At 46.2% G+C, this 17,976-nt stretch overlaps 1 protein-coding gene and 1 long non-coding RNA gene across 2 annotated transcripts; both read left to right on the top strand.

Moving 5' to 3' along the window:
- Positions 1-2,647: 2,647 nt before the first annotated feature.
- LOC116781355 lies at positions 2,648-8,665 on the top strand. The gene is made up of 3 exons (XR_004354853.1): positions 2,648-2,889; positions 5,922-6,100; positions 8,600-8,665. It is a non-coding gene; the product is annotated as an uncharacterized LOC116781355 (long non-coding RNA).
- A 7,282-nt stretch (positions 8,666-15,947) lies between these two features.
- LOC116781341 (zinc finger protein 239-like) lies at positions 15,948-17,372 on the top strand. Its single transcript, XM_032677033.1, has 2 exons — positions 15,948-16,021; positions 16,213-17,372. Exons 1-2 carry the CDS (start codon positions 15,970-15,972, stop codon positions 16,893-16,895), a joined length of 735 nt encoding a protein of 244 aa, XP_032532924.1. The 5' UTR covers positions 15,948-15,969; the 3' UTR covers positions 16,896-17,372.
- The last annotated feature ends 604 nt before the right edge of the window (positions 17,373-17,976 follow it).

The following is a 17,976-nucleotide window of genomic DNA, read 5'->3' as shown; positions in this document are numbered from 1 at the left end:
ACATAAGGTTAAATACATAACACTGGAATCTCTCTGCTGTTGACACAAACATGTCTATTGAACCTGTATAATTTGGAATTTGGTTCTGTTGCTGTATTTACTTGGTAAAATGCTGTGGAACAGATTTGGAGAGGGCATTTGTGTTTCCATTTGTGAATGGTATTACTGCATTTTGAGGGTGTGCACTGATTTGTTTTGATCTAAAAGACTGCCATGTGCATCATGTTAGGGCTCCAGTCACAAAAGATTTTGTAAGAGTTGAGCTGCATTCTAAGAAATTGTCTTTCCACTGTGGGTTTTTTTTTTTTTTTTGGTCAGAAAAAGCCTGCATCTGCTTTTGCTGGTAGGGGCAGAAACACTTGAACCTGGAAATTAAGTATGGTAGCTTAGTTGTAATTTTAAGTAAAGCTAGAAGCTTTTGAGAGAAAAAATGCATTCCTAATTAATTACTGATAATTTCAACACGGAGTTCTGTGAGTGTGTTTCAGTGCAAACAGTGTCTCTAAAGTTGAGTATGGTCATTGTGTTGGAACACGTTTTATCAGGGACCTTTTGTATGACAGAGAAGAACAACTCTGAACTGGCTCTAAATGAGGTTGAGTTAGGCCACTCTAATCCCTGCACTCTTACAGAGGGAATGGATCAGTTCTGGAGCTTTTATTTCTCTTTCTTATATCTAAATACACACATCTAAACATCCAAATGTTCGCACATGGTGTATATATTATATATATATATATATATGTTATGACGCAGCTCTAATCTGTACAGGAATACACGTAGCTGTATTTGCTCCCAGTTTCACCCATGATGTTAAGGAATGGATTTGAGCGCTCGTTTTGTTAGGAATGTCTTTTCTTTTTTTTAGTTAAGTAGAAAAGGAGGCTTTAAATTTTTAAATAGTTAATGATATAATTTTTATGGTTTTATATATAATATACATAATATATGTATATATATATGTGTATATATATATATGTATATATAATAAATACATAATCAAATTCCGGCCCGCCCGCCCCCTCCCCTTTCCCCCCAAAGCAACTCGCACGACCAGGAAAAGCTGAGTTACCCGGAGGCTTCGGCAGGCTGCGCTTGGCATTATTATTATCATTTGTTTTCCCCCGGCGCCGAGCAGTTCCAAAGGTGAGGGAAGCGGCGGCCAGGACAGCGCGCCGGGAGCCGAGCCCGGCTGCCGCCCCGGCCAAACTCCGCGACCGGCGGCGGCGGCGCAAACTTCGATCCTCCACCTTGGCGGGCAATCCTTCCCCGGGAGCCTGCCCAGGGACCCGCCGAGGTTGGGGCCGGGCGGGAAGGCGAGCAGGGAGGGACAGGGAGGGAGGGAGCGCGGGCAGCCCCCACAGCCCCGTCCGGCGGCGCGGGCACGGCCCGGGCTCTGCCCCGGCTGCCGCCGCCGCCGCCTCAGGCCGCTGCCCCGCCCCCACCCTCTGCCCCCGGCGCCTGATTGGCCACCGCCCCACCAATGGGCTCTCCCGGGGGATGCAAATGTCCCGCCCTGCTGCATATTCATGAGCTTGGGGCGGGGCTTTGAGCCCTCGATCAGGGCCCGGCCAACCTTTGTTCCCCGCCCGTGCCGAGTGCGCGGGGTCGGCCCCGGGAACTTTGCTGTTCCCCGCGGGGCGCACGGAGGGTTTGTCGCCGGGCGCACACGGACTGGGGAGAACTCTGCCCGCCGGAGCCGCTCTCCCTGCACCGCCAGGAAGAGCAGGGACCGCTCCCCGCCCCCAGCCCAGCGCCGCACGCCGCCTGCCCCAAACTGTGCCGGGTGCCTCAGCCGCGGGAGGGAGCCCGCGCCGCGCTGGGGCCACGCCGGGAGCGGCCTCGGCGCGGTGGCTGCGGCGGGCGCGGTGTGACCGCCCTGCCCGGGGGGGCGGCGGGTGGCACTTGGCGGGATCCCTCCGCTCCTGCTTTTCCCTGCGGACACTTTGGAAGGAGCAGTTCTTGGCTGGCACCTTTCAGGTGACCCAGGACAGCGGAGTGACCCAGGACAGCGGTAATTAACGCCCCACTGACCCCTGGGAGCTTAATTCACCTCTTTACAGGGGTGCTTAGTGGCAGGAATGCACATCTGCTTGGGAGCCCCCTGCAAAGTATCCGCCCAAAAACACAGTGAACCTTCAAACACAGCTACTCACCAGCCAGAGTGCTGTTTGCAGCTTCGGACTTTTAAACAGTGGTTTTGAATGGAATATATATCTGTGTGTCTTTTTAATGTAAGCATGTTTTATTTCTTTGTTTCAAGTAGACATAATTTTTAAGTATGTATATGGATATTCTTTAGCCCTAATTTCTTCATTTGGATCTTTTCCTGAAAAACTGAGATACTTTGATTTCAGTATAAATTATGAAAAACTGGAAGAGTTTTTCTGAGGTTTTTCTCAAATAGCAGGCTCAGGGAAAGAAGGCCCTCAGATACTTTGAGGGAGCTGTGGAGAGCTGAGCAGGAAGGCTCAGGAAAAGAACAAAACCATCACTATGCAAAACTATGGAAAGATGAAGGAGCTTCGGGAAGCCCTTCACGTCTGCAAATGGTTCAGTCTTTTTTTACAGCTTACAGGAGATGGTGGCTCTGAGCCTCCTCCCCTTCCAATTCAGCTTTTGGCACAGTCGTTTGCAATGGCTTAAGTGTTGAAGGACACGGTGAACCAGATCTAGGAGTTTGTTTTCTGCCTCTTTTGGTTGTTCCTGTGTTGTGCAGAGACCTTGCTTGTTGGAGTGCTGGTGTCTGTTCCTGGCAGCAATGACAAGGCCGAGTGCAGGAACAAGGAGGTGCTCTGGTACAAACCACTTGTCTGAAGGAAACAATGTCTTTTAGGACTGTCCTGGTACCTGAGGCACCTGCTGTTCAAATCTGCAGCAGACTTGCTGGTAGGCTACAGTAGGACCTGTGAGCAGGATGGAGAGAAAAACACCCATGAAAAATGGAAAAAGAGAATGGCATGGAATGATGGGACAGGGTTATCACTGTGTCACTGTCTGTCAGGCTGAACCTCTGGGTCTGCGTTTTCCAGCCCACTGAAAGCTGAGGGGAAGCAGTGAGAAGTGGCAAAGCTGCAAATTGCAAGTCAGCCCCAGCAAGACCTGCATTTTAAAAATGTCCTTCTAACATTTTCCTTGCCAGCAGCAGTAAGTTGCTTGGCTGGGAAGAGGGATAAAAACAACTTTGGTCTGTGTGAAATTCGGGTTAGGAAACTTGCAAGTCCTCCTTGGCTTTTTATTAGAAGCAATGAAAAATGTTGAGCTGCTGTGTTGTCAATCTCATTGTAAATTTGCAAGTTTATTTTTGACCTGAATCAAATGCTGATGTAATTAAATACTTCTCCTAATTATTGAGTAATTGTATATGTCTTATAATTGCTGAGTAATCACTCTCCTATAACTAGAATTTAATGTTACAAGTAATTGTATAATTACTGTATAGTAATGTTGTTATCCAGGCAACTTGGAATAGAGTGTTATCCTTTTAATTCATATTCTGTTACTCAAAACTGTCTTTTTAAAATATAGTATAGTTAGCCATTGGAAGTAAGATTAATAATGGAATAAAATATCAGCAGAGGAAACACATGTTTTCCTTCCAGGTTCAGGTGGATGAAAATAAAAATATTAACATGTTAAAACTGTACTGTAGATAGAAAAAGTTTAATGTTCTCATGAATTTGGCATATAAATTGCTACTAGGCAGCCCACTTTTATGCTTAAAGTTTGAATCTCTGCTATGTGCCAATCTGTCAACACTAATTTTTAAACTTTCCTACACATTGGAGGGGAAATGTTTAAAAAATGCATCTTTTTCCCACCGCCAGCTGAGTCCTTAAGTGTTTCATGGCACTAGAACCTTAAGACTGTATATGTCATGTATACAGTTGGCCATTTCTAGTGACTTTATTGTTAATAAAATCATAGAATCATATGACAGTCACAGGTTGTTGTGTGATGGTCACAAGTACTCAGTGGCAGACACTGGAGAAACTGTGAGAGATGACAGGAGAAATGTGCTTTGTTGGGTTGTATCTGCTCCCAACTCACCCCCAGGGACAGTTTCACAAAGGTGCAGAAGGAGGGTTTGAGGTACAGTTGAAGAGCTGAGTTCAAGGACTGTGGATGCATTTTTGTGGTGCTGGTTGAGCAGCCTGGGTCCATGAGAGTGATGTCAGACAAAATAACTTTGTTCCTGCGGGATTCTGTGTGTGGAATGTGTGAAACGTGGTTGTTCTTCTGGCAGGATAAGAAGTTTTGCCTTCATTGTTGTATCTAAAACGGGCTCTGGGGCTTGTGTAAACTTCAGTGAAATCCAAAGTGAATCCATCAGGCTCCATGAAACCATCCCAGCTTCACCCTGCTGGAGTCTGTCCGGGTGCTCTGGTGCTGTGGCACGGGGTCATCCAGGGAGAATTGGAGCAATAAGGAACTGGGCTACAAGGCAGGTTTACAAAGAGTTTTACAAAACTGCCCCCCCTCCACAAAACCTCAGAAAATAAGTTTGTCATCTGTTACCAGAAGAATCACTACAAACCCCCTTTGTGCCACTCTGTGAACACCAAAATCATGGAATTGTGTGGACTTGCACTGTAAGTAAATCAGAGATTGTTTGCAGGAATTCCCCAAATCAGGAGAAAATCCAGATCACTCATCTGTGGTAAAATGTCCTGTGAGCAGGACTGAAATGTACTACACACACATGTGTTAGAGCACATTCTGGAAATATGGGAGATTGGAAAACTGTTTTCAGATTTAATAGCACTTCAGTTTTAACAGCTCATTTAAAACTTGAATGAAAATGTGTAAATCCAAGGAGTTTCCCTTCAAAAATTAATTAAAATGTTGATTTTCTAGGGTTTTTGTAATTCCATCTTATCTAGGTTTTGTAGAGGGCTCAGATGTGAATGTTCAATCTGCTGCCTGTGACAATGCCTGCCTTCACTTACAATATTTTAATAGTTATATACTGTTTAATCTCATTCTCATACCTATGATCTTAGACTTGTGTGATTCTGCTGTTGTTTGAAACAGAGAATTTCCTTTGATTCACTGTGAGAGCTTTCCATGGGATGATGAACAGAAGTAATAATATTAATCATTTATAGAGTGCTTTATATGTTCAAAATACAGGATAATCTTTAAATGAGCTCAGCTTTGCTCTCAGATATGTGAGTGAACTCTTCATTGATTTGAAAAAAATTGTGACCTGACATGCAATTTTTTTTTATTATTTTCTAGTCTTAGTAGGTATTTTGGAAAGGGTTTCTTTATTTTTGTAAGGCAGAATATTGTCTGATCTTATGTGTGAGATCTTAAAAGGTTTGCAGAGGACATGGAGGTTGCTGTGGTGTCCTCTGATGGTTTCAGCTGATCAGCTGAATGCTTCCAATCCTTTATCTGTGAGGGGACTGCAGGCCATGCTGGAAAGCAGGTGTTACTGCAAGTGACTTTTTCTGCTCTGTGCAATGAGTTAGCTTATAAACTCCTAAGGTGAGCATTTTTCTGGTGAATTCAGAAATTGTTACCAGTGTATCATAGGCACAAGAATGAACACTAATGTTTGGAATTTGAAGTTATCCCACAACTTTTCTAGAAGATCAGTAATTTCTGAGAGCTGGCTCCTGTTTGCAGTATAGAGCAGTCAGCTCTGCATCTGCATGCTTGCTTCATGGATTGGTTGGTTTATTTTCCAAGATTTACAAGTACCATAAAGTGTTGCCAAAAGCAGGAGAAATGATGAATAATATTTTTTCTCCCCAATAGCCAAAATTTCGTGTATGTTTGTGTGTGTGTTATTGGTATAAATAGCAAGTCTTCTTTTGAGTAGGAGTAAGACTTAGTTCCTAAAGACAGTGAATTGTAGCAGACACAAGGTCTAACATTTGTTCTTCTCCCCCTTTCTTGTTTTTTCCTAACAGATAATGCTCATTATTCTGTGGTAAATGATACTCAGATGTTCTGCAGCAGCAGGAAATTCAATGGATGGGTACCATTAAAGGCCTAATTCCATTTTCTAACTCCACAGTGCAAGTGAATGCATCCAACAGCCAGGGCAGCTTGATAAGTGATGCTGTAACAATTGTCAGGCCTCCAGGAGGTGAGTGTGAAAAAGTGCTTTTTCTGTGCATGGAACAATTCCACAAACACTCTGTTGAACAAAATGTGATTTGTTGTCTCAACTGAGAATTGGAAGTTCAGAAGAATATGTTTGCATTAGTAGTTCTCACTACCAAAATTGTTCTTTTTGGCTTCTAATTTGTCACATGGTTAACTTTAAGAACTAGAGAATGAAAACAGTTGTATAGTTAATATATTGTGAAGGTGAGAAGTGTATCATGTACTTCATTTTTTTTCTGTGAATGGTGGTGTATTCTATCAGGGACAGCTGATCTAGTCCAAGAATAGAGAGAGACTCACCTGCATTTTGGAACCTGTTTTAGAATAGAAGCTGAAAGTGCTGACAAGGGGCAGTTACTGGATAGACTTAGAAAATTTGATTAATAATAGTGATATAAGCCATTGGCAATATATTGAGCCAGAATCCACCAAGTTCTTTAGTTGTAAGAAAGTCAGTTCCAATGTGCTGATTTACAGTGAGTGAGGCTCTAAACCCCTCTGGCTGTTTTCTTCATAACAATTGGAAATAAGAGAATTGAGCAAATACACCCTGAACACTGTGAGTGTTTTGTTCTGTGGTTTTGTTTTGGTTGGTTGTTGGTTTATTTTTGTCAAGAAAGCTTTTACATTTCTAGCTGGTGTAGGTGTGTCCCTTTTGCATTCCCTTTTCATGGCCATTCACTTAGACAGAAGTTTTGTTTGATCAAAGAGCAGAGGAAGACAGGCTGCTGCTCAGATGGGAGCAGGAAGGTGAGGTTCAATCATCACCTGCAAAGAACAGAAAAGGACTGGATTCCCAAGTCATAACAAGAGAGATGAAAGGTGGTTGTGGCTACTGATTCTGTGCTGCATTGCAGAGTTGTCTCTGGAGGGTTCTTGGTGCTGACTCAGTAACTTGGTGCTGACTCATCTTCAGAGCAGAGCCTCAAAGAATTGGTTTGTATTTCCTGTGGGAAACAGAAAAGGGAAGATACTCTGAAAAAAGAACGGCCTGAGCAGTGAAGGGCTTCTTTAAGCTCTCATGTGCTCTGTCTGTGATTTGCAGTGAAAGATGTGAGATTTTGCTTTGGACTCTTAAGCACCTGTCCTTTTCTGTCTGCTTGTTTGCCTCTGGAATTGTGCACTGCCTCTGCCTCTGGAATCGTGCACTGCCTCTGCCTCTGGAATCGTGCACTGCCTCTGCCTCTGGAATCGTGCACTGCCTCTGCCTCTGGAATCGTGCACTGCCTATGGAATAGTGCATTACCTCTGCCTATGGCTTGGGCTTGTTCCCAGCAGCCAACACTGACCCTACAGACCCGTAGCTGGTAGCTGCTGCTGTTGGTTCAATCCCTACAGGAGATGGTTCCTGCAGCCAGGGGATCTCAGCCACTGTTAGTTTAGGCAGCAACACCTCTGGGACTGGATGTTGAACCCCATCACAGGATCCCTTATCTAATCATGCAAACAAGTAGGAATCCTATCATACAACTTATATTTGCATCTGAAAGAATTTGTTCATGCTAGTGAATCACTGAAGCCAAGAGGCCTCCTTAGAGGAATGAACAAACACAGCAAACTGATGTTAGGTCAGAATTAATTAGGAGAAAAGATCAAACCTGGATATAGGAGATTTTTCCCTGTGAGACAGATTTGTTTTTCCATTTTACTTAGTATTGCATTGAGAGTCACATAATAAAACTTTTTTTGATAGATTTCCTTTACATCACATTTCAGTCCTTTGGATACATCAGTTGTTATTCTCTCTTCTCCTTCTCCTCCTTTTTTTCTCTCTCTTTTCTCTCTCTTCTTTCTCTCTTTTCTTTGTCTCTCTCTCTCTTCTTTCTCTCTTTTCTTTGTCCCTCTCTTCTTTTTCTCTTCTTTGCTTCTTTGCTTCTTTCCAGCAGGATTCTTTTCCAATGGGATTCTTTCTGTTCCATGTCTTCTGTTTCTTTTTCATTTTTCTTCTCTTACATTCTCTTATGTCACTTCATGTGCATTTAAAAATGAAAAGAAAAATTAAAAGTAGTTTTTTAAAAAAAGCTTATTGTGAAAAAAAACACATTTAAAAATATTCCAAATTCTCAAACATTTGCATGATATCTAACTTCAAAGTAGTATAATCTATGATTTTGATGAAGAGCAGGAAATGTTTTAAACAAAGTTCTTAAATGAAAAATTACGACCATTTCTTTTCCAGCCAGAGGCAGTTTAAGGAGACAGCAGGATAGAGCATTGAGGAGGAAAGAGCTCTCCTACATCTCTCATCAGTGACCCAGCTAATTAAATAGTGTCAGTGGCAAGCTGTGCATTGTCCATTCCAGTTCCTTTTGTCCAGAAAGATGATTTCATGGGGATATAAGGGTAGGATTGCAAAAGTGCTTGTGTGGAAAATTGGGAGTTGTTCTAATGAAACCAGAATTCTTCCCTAAGCTCTGCAGTATTGAACTGATTGTCATTTTCATTAGTGCTACTTTCTTCTTTTCTTCCCCTCTCCCAGGCTGTTCAGCACATCTTTCAGTGAGCTCACCCTGTGTCTGTTCTTGGTTTTGGGGGGGTGTTGTGGTAAGAGATGAGAGAAGTGTCTCCTTCCTGAACAGTTGTGCCTTCAGACTCTGGCAGTGGGAGGCACAGAGGTGCCCTCTTTGCTGCTCCCTTTCCTAAATTGCAGCCAGCTGGGGCTCAGCCTGACCCCACACATCATAAAGGGCCACCTCAAGGTTGCTTTAAATTAACCCTTAATGGAAGTCCCTGCTCATCAAACTGTGGAGTTTTCCCAGCAGGCAGTGACACTCCAACTCTGTCCTTCTCTTCTGATTCCTTCCTTCCCTTTGCCTCCACCCCCTGTGCTTTGGGGCTGGGCAGATCTCCCCCAGCTCCAGCTGGGCCCTTTCCATGCTGCAGACATGTGGCACCTGCATTGATCAGCTTTGGGGTTGCTTTCTGTCTTCTGGAGCTGCACGAGACAGTTGGGACATGAAGATCCAAACAGCAGTTGGAGTTGCCTGGGAGAACATGGATGTTTTTGCTTGCTTGGGGAGAGCCAGGTGAGAAAGGGAAAACTGCACAACAGCTTGGAAGAGCTGATTGATCATCTGTGAGCAGGGAATTCACCTCATTGTAGAGGTCTCACTCCAGGTCTTTCCAAAACCTCAGCCTTAGCATGAGATCCAGGCTGTGCTTAAGATCTCTGGGAAGAACTCTGTGGTAGAGGAGATTTCCTGCTGCAAAACTACAGCTTGCTTATACTTCTAAAAAAAAGAAGAATATATAAAATTGGGGGAAATGGGTCATGTGAAATCTAGCTGTAGATTATTACTTAAAATTACTACCCACAATCACATTAACCTATTTGAGACCAATTTCAATTTTACCCAGAAAAGGACACAATTTAGGTGAAGTATGCCATTTTTATATAATCTCAAGGGTATTCATGCTTGGGGTTTTTTTTGTTTTGGTTTTTCTTTTCATTCTGTGTAAATCAACTGGACTTCTCAGTACTGGAATTTATTATTTATGTGACAAGTTAGGTTCTTCTGTTGAAGGAACTCTACAATAAAATGACATTGAAATTCCTGGTGAAAACCTACAGAAGACATCCGAAAAATCACACTGTGAATTTTCTCTTTAGAACCATTTCCCAGATATATGTAAGCAGTAGGAATTGGATCCATTTTTATGTTACTTGTGATTTGCACTGCTTTTCTAAAAAGCTCACTTTTTAATATTTTTTATTTTTGACAACTCCTGCCCCTACAGTTTTCAGAATAAAATGGCATTTTCATTAACTGTCAGCGAAGGCAAATGTCTGTGAGTTGTTTGTTGGTTGGTTGGGGTTTTGTTGTCATGTCATTCTGTATTTTCTGCAGTTGAAGCATCTGGATTATGGAAGTTAGCCTGGTCATCATAAAGCACTTGAGTGAAGGGACAGGGTTGGAAGGTTTGAGTCGCTTTGCACAGCTGAGGAAGCTTTGAAGTTCCTCTGCTTGCAATGAACTCTGTGTTCCTCCAGCAAAATTCACCCTGTTACATTTTCATCACCTTTCCATATTAGGAAAAAAAAAGAAAAACTGAAGTGGGGGAAAATGAAGGTTCTTTTAAGATCTTGCTGAGGCTGAAATGTAGAGGGAGTCAAATCACTGCTTTGTTCCCATCTTTAGCTGGGGACAAAACCAGAGATAATCTTTCTTAAACATGATAGCCATAAAAGTGCTTTTGCTTTATTGCTGGTTCCATTTACAGTTAAAAATTACTCTGTGGGATTTTTCTCTGTAGTTTTGAAAAAAAATCTGAAATTGAGTTTTAAAAATTTGAAATTTTATATCTGAATTCTGGAAACCCTTTGCATAATTAAAATATTTTTCCTTCCTATAGCTTGTTTCCAACCAAACATTAGCTTGGCTACCATGTAAAAGAGGATATCCTTTTGCTGTAAGATGGGGAAAATAGAAATACCTGCAAAATTCTGAGACAATGAGACACAAAGGCCACTGAGAATGAAGAGAGAAAAGGAGGAAGGTAAGATATAGCAATTTATTCTTTTCTATAGTAATGCTACTTGCCAAACATACCTTCATGTCTGAGATTTCTGATGTTGTTTGTTGGCTTTTTTACTGTCATCAGATGAGTGAATATGACCTTTATGCAAAGTAAGCCAAGAGTACAATTTTTTTTCAAACTAAAAATAACCTCTGAATTTTCAACTTATGTTAAAGAAACCTTTTTCCAGAGTTCTCTGCTGTCTTGCCATATAATTGAAGTGAAGGAATGAAAAAGTATCCAAATACATCAATAATGCCAAAGTCAAGGAAATCAAGATTTGGCCTTCTACCTTCATTTTAGAGAAAAACTGTCACAACTGTCTCCCAAATAACTTTGATAGAAGACAAAAGGAAAATAGACTTGAGTTCAGTTTGTGTTCCTCTCAGGAGATGTCTTTCCTGACACCGTCCCTGCTCTTCTGCACTCACAGGGAGCACTGGGACTTTGTTTTTCAGGGTGATTTGCTCCCTTCTAGCCCAGTCTGCAGCCACTTGGCATTTCTGTCTAATCAGAAGTTCTGCTCAGCTTTACTGAGCAAGTGAGAAGCAGAACTGGCACACAAACTCTCAGTGGTCTATAGTGTATTAATCAGTAAAATTCTCCCAGTTTTAAGCAGACAGTTGTGCTATTTATCATAGCAAATAAAGTAAGGAAGAATTAGTCAAAATGGGGCAATGCTTGTAATTCTTCTGCATAGATCTAAAACGTTTCTTTGTGTGAACTGCCTTTCATCACTTCATATTTGTGTCTCTGTTATTTGCCTTTTCTGTGACTGTTTCAGAAGGAGGGCTTTTCTGTTCTTGTCTTCACAGCTGATAACTTTTATTCCTAGGATCAACTCTCCTTCTCACCACATTTTTAAGAAACCCAATTTTTATGATATGGTAAGTATTAGTGAGCACAGTATGAATGAAGTCCTGCCAGAGATTTCATTACTAGTTCCTTACATTTACATCCTACATTTATAGCACTGTGTTTGCTTTTAAATTTATTCCTAAAGTTGTCTAGACTTTAGAGAAAAAAAAAAAAAAAGAAAAAACAGGAAGAAATGAGGAAACCCCCCCCCAAAAAAACAACAACAAAAAAACCAAAGAAAAAAGAGGAAAAAAAAAGAAAAATAGAAAGGAAAAAGAAAAAAGGGGAATAAATAAAGAAGAAAGAAAAAAGAAAGAAAAGAAAGAAATAAGAAGGAGAAAATAAAAGAAGACAGAAAAACTAAACCCCAAAAAGGTCGATCCTGTTCCGCCGCAAGGACTTCCACTCCCACAATGCACCGCGCGGGGCGGGGGCGGACGGGGGCCGTGGCCGCGCGCTGATTGGCTGCGGCGCGGGTCAGTCCAGGCGGTGCACGCGCAGAGCGGGCGCCATGTTGTCTGCCGGGAATCCGTGATGGCGGCGGGACCTGTTTGTCGTTGTGAGTCTGGCGGGGAGGCGGGAGAGCGGGGCTCTGGGGATACCCTCGGGGGCTGCGGGGAGCGCGGCTGTGGGTTGGAGGGCTCGGGAGGGTTTAACGGAGGAGTTCGGGGGTCCCGGGTGTTATAGTCAAAGAGACCACAAATAATTTTTAAAGTATAAAATTCCAAAATTTATTGAAGGCAAATGAGCAAAACAGCGCTGGGCGGCCGGAGAGACTCTTGCTCTGCCAACGGTCCGCAAGTTCAAAAAGCCACAAGCTCGTCCTTTTATACACACTGCAATCCCCTTGCCTTAGTCTCTCTCTCCGTCTTATCATTGGTTCGTGCTGCGTGTTACTCATCCTGTTGCCAGGGGCCAGCCAACAGTCCGATTAGCCAATAGTCCTCAGTACTCGCCGTGTCCTAACTCCTGGTTGAAGGCGGCTGGTCCTTCCTCTGGTCTCCACACCGACCTCCTTAGTTCTTAGCACATAGCTTCATGCTTTCTTTTCCTTGTAAGTGCACTTAAAGCATATGCTTAGCATAATAGGATATAACTTGCTATGGTAACTTAACCTTGTGGCTTCCGTTAAAGCATATGCTTAGCATAACAGGATATTACTTGCTATGGTAACACAACCTTGCGGTTTGACAGTTTGCAACTTGACATTTTACAACCTGAACAAAGTGTTAACCACATTATTGCAACCTTTATTATCATAACTTATTTTGATCAACACATTATGTATTTTGCCTTCATCAGCCATTACACGGGGACGTTTTTAGGGGTCCCTGAGGCGGTTCAGTGTCCTGAGGGGACGCAAGGGGAAAGTTAAAGGTCCCTGAAGGGGTTTGGGGGTCTCTGAGGGCGGTTTGGTTTCTGAGGAGATTTGGGGGGTCCCAGGTGGGCTTTGAGGGTCTCTGAGGAGGTTTGGGGTTCCTGGAGGGTCTTTGCGGGGACCTTTTAGGCAGTTTTGGAGTCTCTAGGGGGTTTAAGGACAGTTTTGAGGGTCCATGAGGGGGATTGGGGGGGTCCCTGAATGGGCTTGGGGAGTCTCAGGTGGGTTTTGTGGGTCACTGAGAGGGTTTAGGGGGTGCTGGGGAGGGATGAGGTCTTTGAGGGGATTTGAGGGGACCTTGAGGAGGTTTTGACGGGTCGAGGGGTGGATTTCAAGGGTTTTGAGGGGATTTTATGGAGTCCCCTAAAGCCCAGCAGTGGGGTTCAGGGGGTCCCCCAGCCCCCAGGGGAGGGGTCCTAGGGATGCCCCCCAAAATCTGGGAGGGGAGATGTACCACATCTGGGTAAGGGGATCCCAGTGCCCCCAGTATATCCCAGTGACTTCCCAGTGACCTCCTCAGTGACCAGCCAGTGTGTCCCAGTGACCTCCCATTGCCCCCCAGTATGGCCCAGTAACCTCCCAGTGTCCCCCAGTGTGTCCTGGTAATCCCCCAGTAACTCCCCAGTTCTCTGCCAGTGCCCCACAATGTGCCCCAGTTCCCCCCCAATCCCTCCCAGTGCTCCCTGGTTCCCCCCAGTGTGTCCCAGTATCCCCCAGTAATGACCCAGTGCCCTGCAAAGACCCCCAGCTGTCCCCAGTGTGTCCCCAGATGCCCTTGGCCTTTCTGTGAGGGGGGGGGGGGGTGCGTTTTTGTGGTCAGAGGGTCCAGGGGGGGCTCCTGGGATGAGATGGAGGGTTGGGGACATCAGGAATGGGGTTTGGGGACAGTGGGGACAGTGAGGAGGGGTTTGGGGACAGTGGAATTGTGGGTGCCAAGGGGGGAATTGGAGCTATGGAGAGGCCCTGGGGACATTTGAGACACCAGGGAGGTCTCAGGGTGTCAAGGGGGGAACTGGGGACACCAAGAGGGTGTTGGGGACACCAGGGGGGTCTCAGGACTCACCTGCTCGTGGTGCAGCCCCTTCTCTCCCCCCCAGACCCCTTTAACTCCCCCCAAATCTCCTCTAACCTCCATTTTCCCTTTAATCCCCTTCCCCCACAGATCCCTTTGATGCCCCAATGCCCCCAAACCCTGTTTTAACTCCCCCAAATACACCCAAAGACCCCCAAAACCCCCAAATCACCTTCCAACCCCCCCAAAGAGGGATCACCCGGCACCCTGGGACAGGAACACAGTGGGCTGCTCTGGGGGCACTGGGTTGTACTGGGAGGGCACGGGGGGGGGCTCAGGTATCCCACAACAACGTGGCCCAGCTCCAGGAGAGATCTGGGGAGCAGTGAGGAGGTACTGGACTGTACTGGTCTGTCCTGGTTTTTACCCCCAATCCCCAAAGCCCCTCCCCAGCTCCCTCAGGACCCTCCTGCACCCCAAAGCCCCCCAGGCCCCTGCCTTGGTCCTGCTGCCCCTTGAGCATCTCCAGCTCCTGCACAACCAGGCATTTCTTTGCTCCCCAGGGTCCTTCCCACACCCAGAATGGAATCTGGAGGCAGCAGGATGTGCACAGTGCTCCCATTTCCTACAGTGCAAAGGGGCTGCAGGAAATGATTCCCCTACTCTTGCAAATCCGCCAAAACCTGCAGGGCACAGGAGGGGGAGCTTCAGGAATTTGCTGGCATTGGGAGTGGAGCCAACAGGGTATTGAGAGGAATATATCCCTCAAATACAATCTCTGTGCATACACAAGATCTGTCTGGACAGGCAGGTAAAGCAATAATCAGATATATTCTGTATCATATATATGGCACATATTTTATAGAATCCATCCTTAGCTATTGTATGATATATCTAGAAGATATTACAAGTAATAAGTAATAATAAGGCAAATGTCCTCCTTAGGGACACACTTCAGAAGGGACGTTGCACTTGACCCCCCCTCTCTTCAGCTTCGAGCCACCCGGTGCCACAGAGGGGGACAGAGCTCCTGTGGAACATTCTATTCCATTGACACAGAGCAAGGAATAAACCCAAACTATTGCCTGGGTTTGTTCCCTGGGGGTCTCTGCAGCAGCAAGCACAGCCCCACACTGGCTGCTCTGGGCTGTGCAGGCATTTGTACTTCTGCCTGTCTCACACACACACACAAAACAATCTGGTGTAGTGCTGCCCTCAGGACTCCCCCCCACCTTGCTCCAGCTAAAGCCTGGAATTTGTCTTTGTTTCCCTTGGGTTCAGGGTCAGGCTGTGCCTGTGTCCAGCCCAGAGGCTCAGAAAAGCATTTCTCCCCTCCCACTGCAATCTGCTGCTGCAGACAGGACCCAGGCACTGGTGGCACTGGGAGTGAACAGCAGAGTGTTTCCAGGGGCTCTCTGAAGGAACACAAGTGTCCAAAGAAACCAGCACAAGTGTCCACAGAAGTCCCAGTCCTTCATCCCTGAATGAGCTCCTTCAGCCCAGGAAAAACTGTCTTAAGTTTTATTTCCATGGAAGGAGGTTTTTCCCACTTTAACGTGGCTTTAGTTCCAAACCAGTTTCTTCATTTCCTCCTCCCAATTTCCCTGAAGGTCACTGACAGGGACCATGGACACTGACAGGGATCACAGAGTTTGTCCCTTGGCCATACAGCTCCTGTTGTTTGGCAGCACAGGAGAGGTTAATTAGAGCCCAGGCTCCAATCACAGGGTGCCCCTTGAAGACGAGCTTGAAATCAAACAATTTTCCTGCTGGAGGGTTAAATTCAGTCCCCATCACCTTTTTTTTGGGCTGAATCTTCATATTTTGGAGTATTTTTAGCTGAATCTCAACTTTTTGCAGTTTGAGAGGGCAAGGGTCTTCTTGGTATTTCTGAGGGTTTTTTTTCCTGAATCTCGATGGTTTGGGTTTTTCTGGGCTGAATCTTGGTGTTTTGGAGGTTTTTATGGACACAGGATGCCCAGTGAGTTCTAGAGATGGACTTGGGCAGGAGGAACCCCCAAGCCAACACGCTCAGCCCTTGTTTTCCCCCCATCAGGATTTCTCCTTCCCAAAGCTTGGGCGAATGGAGGAGGAGGCTGCGAGGAAGAGGAAGATGCCGCGGGTCCCCCAGGCAGGTGAGGAGGAAGTCAGTGACCCTTTGTCCTGGTCTTGTGCTGGCTCTGTCAGCCGAGCATGGCCCCGGCTGCAGGAGAACCCCGCTGCCACCACCGTCGTCCTGCCAGGGCCGGAGTTGGGGGGATGTCCTTGGCCTTCCCTCTGGGCTGGAGGCAAATCCCCTCTCTGTCCTTCTTGCTTCCTGCCCCAGGTCCCAAGCTGAGGACGGAGAGCCTGGAGGACAAATCCCCCCGGCAGAGCCTGGTGGGAGAGGCTGTTTTGAAGGGCTCCACGGCGCAGGAAGGCAGCGGGGAGGAAAAGGGCCGGAGATCCCCCCGCAGGAGGGGCTGCAAAGCCAGCCCAGGGTGCTCTGAGGAGGAAAGAGCCAGCCTGTGCCGGGAAGGCGGCCGGAGCTTGAGGCGGAGCTGTGACCTGGTGGTCCCTGAGCAGCCTCCCAGCAGAGAGAAGCCCTTCAGGTGCTTGGAGTGTGGGAAGAGCTTCAAGAAGAGCACCAAACTCCTCATCCACCAGCACATCCACACTGGGGAACGGCCCTACCCATGTGGGGAATGTGGGAAAAGCTTCAGGGACAGCTCCTACCTCCTCAAGCATCAGCGCATCCACACTGGAGAACGGCCCTACAGGTGTGGGGAATGTGGGATGAGCTTCAGGTACAGCAGCAATCTCCGCAACCACCAGCAGATCCACACGGGGGAACGGCCCTATTCGTGTGGGGAATGTGGGAAGACCTTCAGGGACAGCTCTGACCTCCTCACTCATCAGCGCATCCACACTGGGGAACAGCCCTACACATGTGGGGAATGTGGGAAGAGCTTCAAGGTGAGCTCCAACCTCCGCAAACACCAGCGCATCCACACTGGGGAGAGGCCCTAACTTCACCGAGAGCTCCGGCTTGACCCAACACCAATGGACCCACCAGTAAGAGAAGCCCTTTGAGTGCCCCGACTGCAGGAAGAACTTCGGCCGCTGCCTCCACCCTGAATGAACCCCCTGATGGGGAGGCAACTCCTGGAGTCCAGTGACTGTCAGTCCATCCCTTTCTACCACAAAGGGCCAGTCCCCTTTCCCAAGGGCAGGTTCTTCCAACAGAACCCTTTGTGGGGGGTGTGTGGAGATTCCTGCCTTGACTGGGGACCCCCAAGGTCACTCCTGGAGGTTGAGAGCAGAGATCTCCCCCCAAGCGTTGGTCTGGGGGAATTCCATCCATCTCTAATTAAGAATTATTGCTTTTGTGCCAACTTTAGTAGAATTGCTTCAACAATTGCTTTAGTGTAGAGCACTGTCCTATCTTATCCTGTACTCCTGGTAGTTTTAGTGTTTCTATTGTACAGGAAATAATTCTGATGAAGATCTTTTGTCTGATCATTTGTATCCCTAAATAATTCATTTCTATCAATAGATTTTATTTGCCATCATTAAAACCTGGGGGACAAAAGTGGTTCAGTCACACCTCTGTAATTCCTCTAAATTGCAACTGCTGGCATAATCCAAGGCTGGGATTGGATCCAGCAGCCCCCAGCACCCCACAGTAAGTTGGGAGCTCCGGGGGGCCACCCCCCTTTGCCAACCCCCCTGTGCCCAAAGACCCTCATGGGACCGTCGGACCTGCCAGACCACCCCCCTTTTCCACCCTTCTCCCTGTTCCTTCCACTTTCCCATTTTCCCCTAAATCCCCATTTCCCCCCAAACAGTTTAAGGGTCCCAACCCCCAGTTTTTGCCTCCTCTCCTGTGGGTGCTGAAGGAGAAAATGAGGCTGCACACACAGAGTTCCATTTTGGGACTTCTCCACCCATCTTTCCGGCGTCCCCCTTTCATTGGAGTTCCTTTGGAAACAGCGCCTGGGCTTTGTCTTTTAGTCCACTGGAATTCCCAGCATGGCCCCAAAGCAGTGCCCTGACCCCACACCTTCCCCTCCCCTCATGTGCTGGCTGTGTTCAGCCACCAGAGAAAAAC

Source organism: Chiroxiphia lanceolata, assembly GCF_009829145.1.
Source record: "Chiroxiphia lanceolata isolate bChiLan1 chromosome W unlocalized genomic scaffold, bChiLan1.pri scaffold_40_arrow_ctg1, whole genome shotgun sequence".
Taxonomy (NCBI): Eukaryota; Metazoa; Chordata; class Aves; order Passeriformes; family Pipridae; genus Chiroxiphia; species Chiroxiphia lanceolata.
This window is presented reverse-complemented; position numbering and strand designations above follow the sequence as displayed.